General features: G+C 39.7%; 1 protein-coding gene across 1 annotated transcript in view; it reads right to left on the bottom strand.

The window, feature by feature from the left end:
• Nucleotides 1-1,882, bottom strand: part of GCG (glucagon) — a gene marked incomplete at its 3' end in the record, with an annotated part of 11,275 nt that continues 9,393 nt past the window's right edge. The window contains 1 exon segment of the mRNA NM_001286848.1: nucleotides 1-144. Within this exon segment, the coding sequence (NP_001273777.1) occupies nucleotides 1-144 (144 nt within the window).

Raw genomic sequence — 1,882 nt, 5'->3', positions numbered from 1 at the left:
CTTTGGGTAACTTTTGTGTTAATCAGCCACTTTAAGAACTCTTTGGCAGCCATGTCATCAAGGATTTTGTTGATATCACTGGTGAAAGTGCCATCTGCATGTCTTCTGCCCATTTTTTCAGCTGTAAGAGCTTCTTCTGGGAAACTTCAAAGGGGAGAAATTGTCAAAAGAAACCCCAGAAAAATAAGCACAATTCTTCCAGGGTCTCATTTTACATTCCTTACACACTCAGCATTCCCACTGGTTGGAAGGAATGCAAAACTGAGCCCAGAGTTGGAAAAGGTCTATGTGACAGTCTCCCTACCAGTTTCTTATAACTTTTTATAGGTAAGCCAAAATTCCTCACTTTCCATTTTTTTAAAAAAAGCCTGAAATACCAGATGTACATCAAACTGCAGATTCCTAAGACAATGTTACCCACAGATAAAACTATGACAAAGCAAAATCCATTGCAGACAAATTAGGGTTCATTACTTATGAAAACATTATTGCTACTACATTGTAGCTAACTGTTTTATGCATCTAATTAGTAGTTATTGGATCTCATACATCCTAGGTTTATAGCTCCTGAAATGTTTACTGCATGAAAATGAGCTATTAGCTGCCTCAAGTAGGACTGATGGTTTTGTTGTGAATTAACAGTTATCGGATTATAATGCGTCTTCCTGTGTGATTATGGGCTGTATACAAACATAGATTCTAGCCCCTGGTTTTGTTCATGTTGTACCATTGGAAAGCTATTCTAAGATATAACCAGAGACTTCCGAGAGCTTTCTCCTCCGAAACAGCACTGAGACTTTTTGTTGGACTGGAGCCAGGTGTGCTGATGCTGGAGAATATGGTGTTTGGGGACCTCTGGCAGCTGAGTGGGCCCCTTGGGGATCCTTCCAGCTGGCATAATTCAGAGTGGCCACTAGATTGTTCTAGGATGTGCCAGAGATCAGCTTGATCTTCAATAACACCAGCATCGATAGAAAAAGAAAAGTGGGTTACAGGTTTCTGAGCTGAATACATCTTGACCAAATTGGTAATTATCATCTCTTATCTACAGATGACAGAATACATTGTCCCCGCTGATGAAAGCCATTAATTATCCACGACAGCAAAATGACAGGAAATCTGAATGCCAATATAACTTGCCACCATTCTCTTCTTCATAAGTGATCTGACTCATTTATCTCTATCTTTTAGGGAACAGTCAGTCCTTTCAGAATTACTTTTCCTGTTAGCTCTTGCTAGACTACAACACACAATCTTATCTTACAGGTTAGATTTTATTATTATCATTCTTTATTATTTTTTATATAGTGCCAGAGACGTACATGCTGATTTACAGCTGGTAAAACATAACCAGAAGGTGACATGAAATCCCTGCCCCAAAGAGCTTACAGTCTGAAGACACAAATAAGTTCAGAACACGTGGCACTTGGGAGTGGCCTGAGGACTTGGTTACTGCTAAACTGAGCAGAACAGATAGAGATTTGAAATATGAGGTGACAGAGTGTCCTAGAAAGATCAAATGGGAGGCTTTTTCAAGGATAAGGTCATCATGAAAAAAGGCATGAAGTCAGGAATGGACTGATGAAGTTAGCAGAAAATGGAAGGCCTGGGATGAGTGTACAGAGCAGGACAGGAAGTAAGAGGGAATAGGGAGGAAAACCTTGAACCATTTCAGAAGGAGCAAAAGGATCAAAAAAGAAAGTATCAGGATGGCAGGAAACTAAAGTTATTATTACAGCAGCATGTGGGAGAGACTGGAGAACAAAGAAGTAAAAGAATGGGAGACCAGAAAAATGAGTTACCAGGGCCCAGATAGGAACTTTGGTGAGAGGGAATAAGAGGAACAGTCAAACCTTGGAAATATTGCAGAAGAAAATGTAAA

Source organism: Alligator sinensis, unplaced genomic scaffold (genome assembly GCF_000455745.1).
Source record: "Alligator sinensis unplaced genomic scaffold, ASM45574v1 scaffold1779_1, whole genome shotgun sequence".
Classification (NCBI taxonomy): domain Eukaryota; kingdom Metazoa; phylum Chordata; order Crocodylia; family Alligatoridae; genus Alligator; species Alligator sinensis.
Note: the sequence above shows the minus strand (reverse complement) of the source record. Positions and strands in the feature narration are given on the sequence as shown.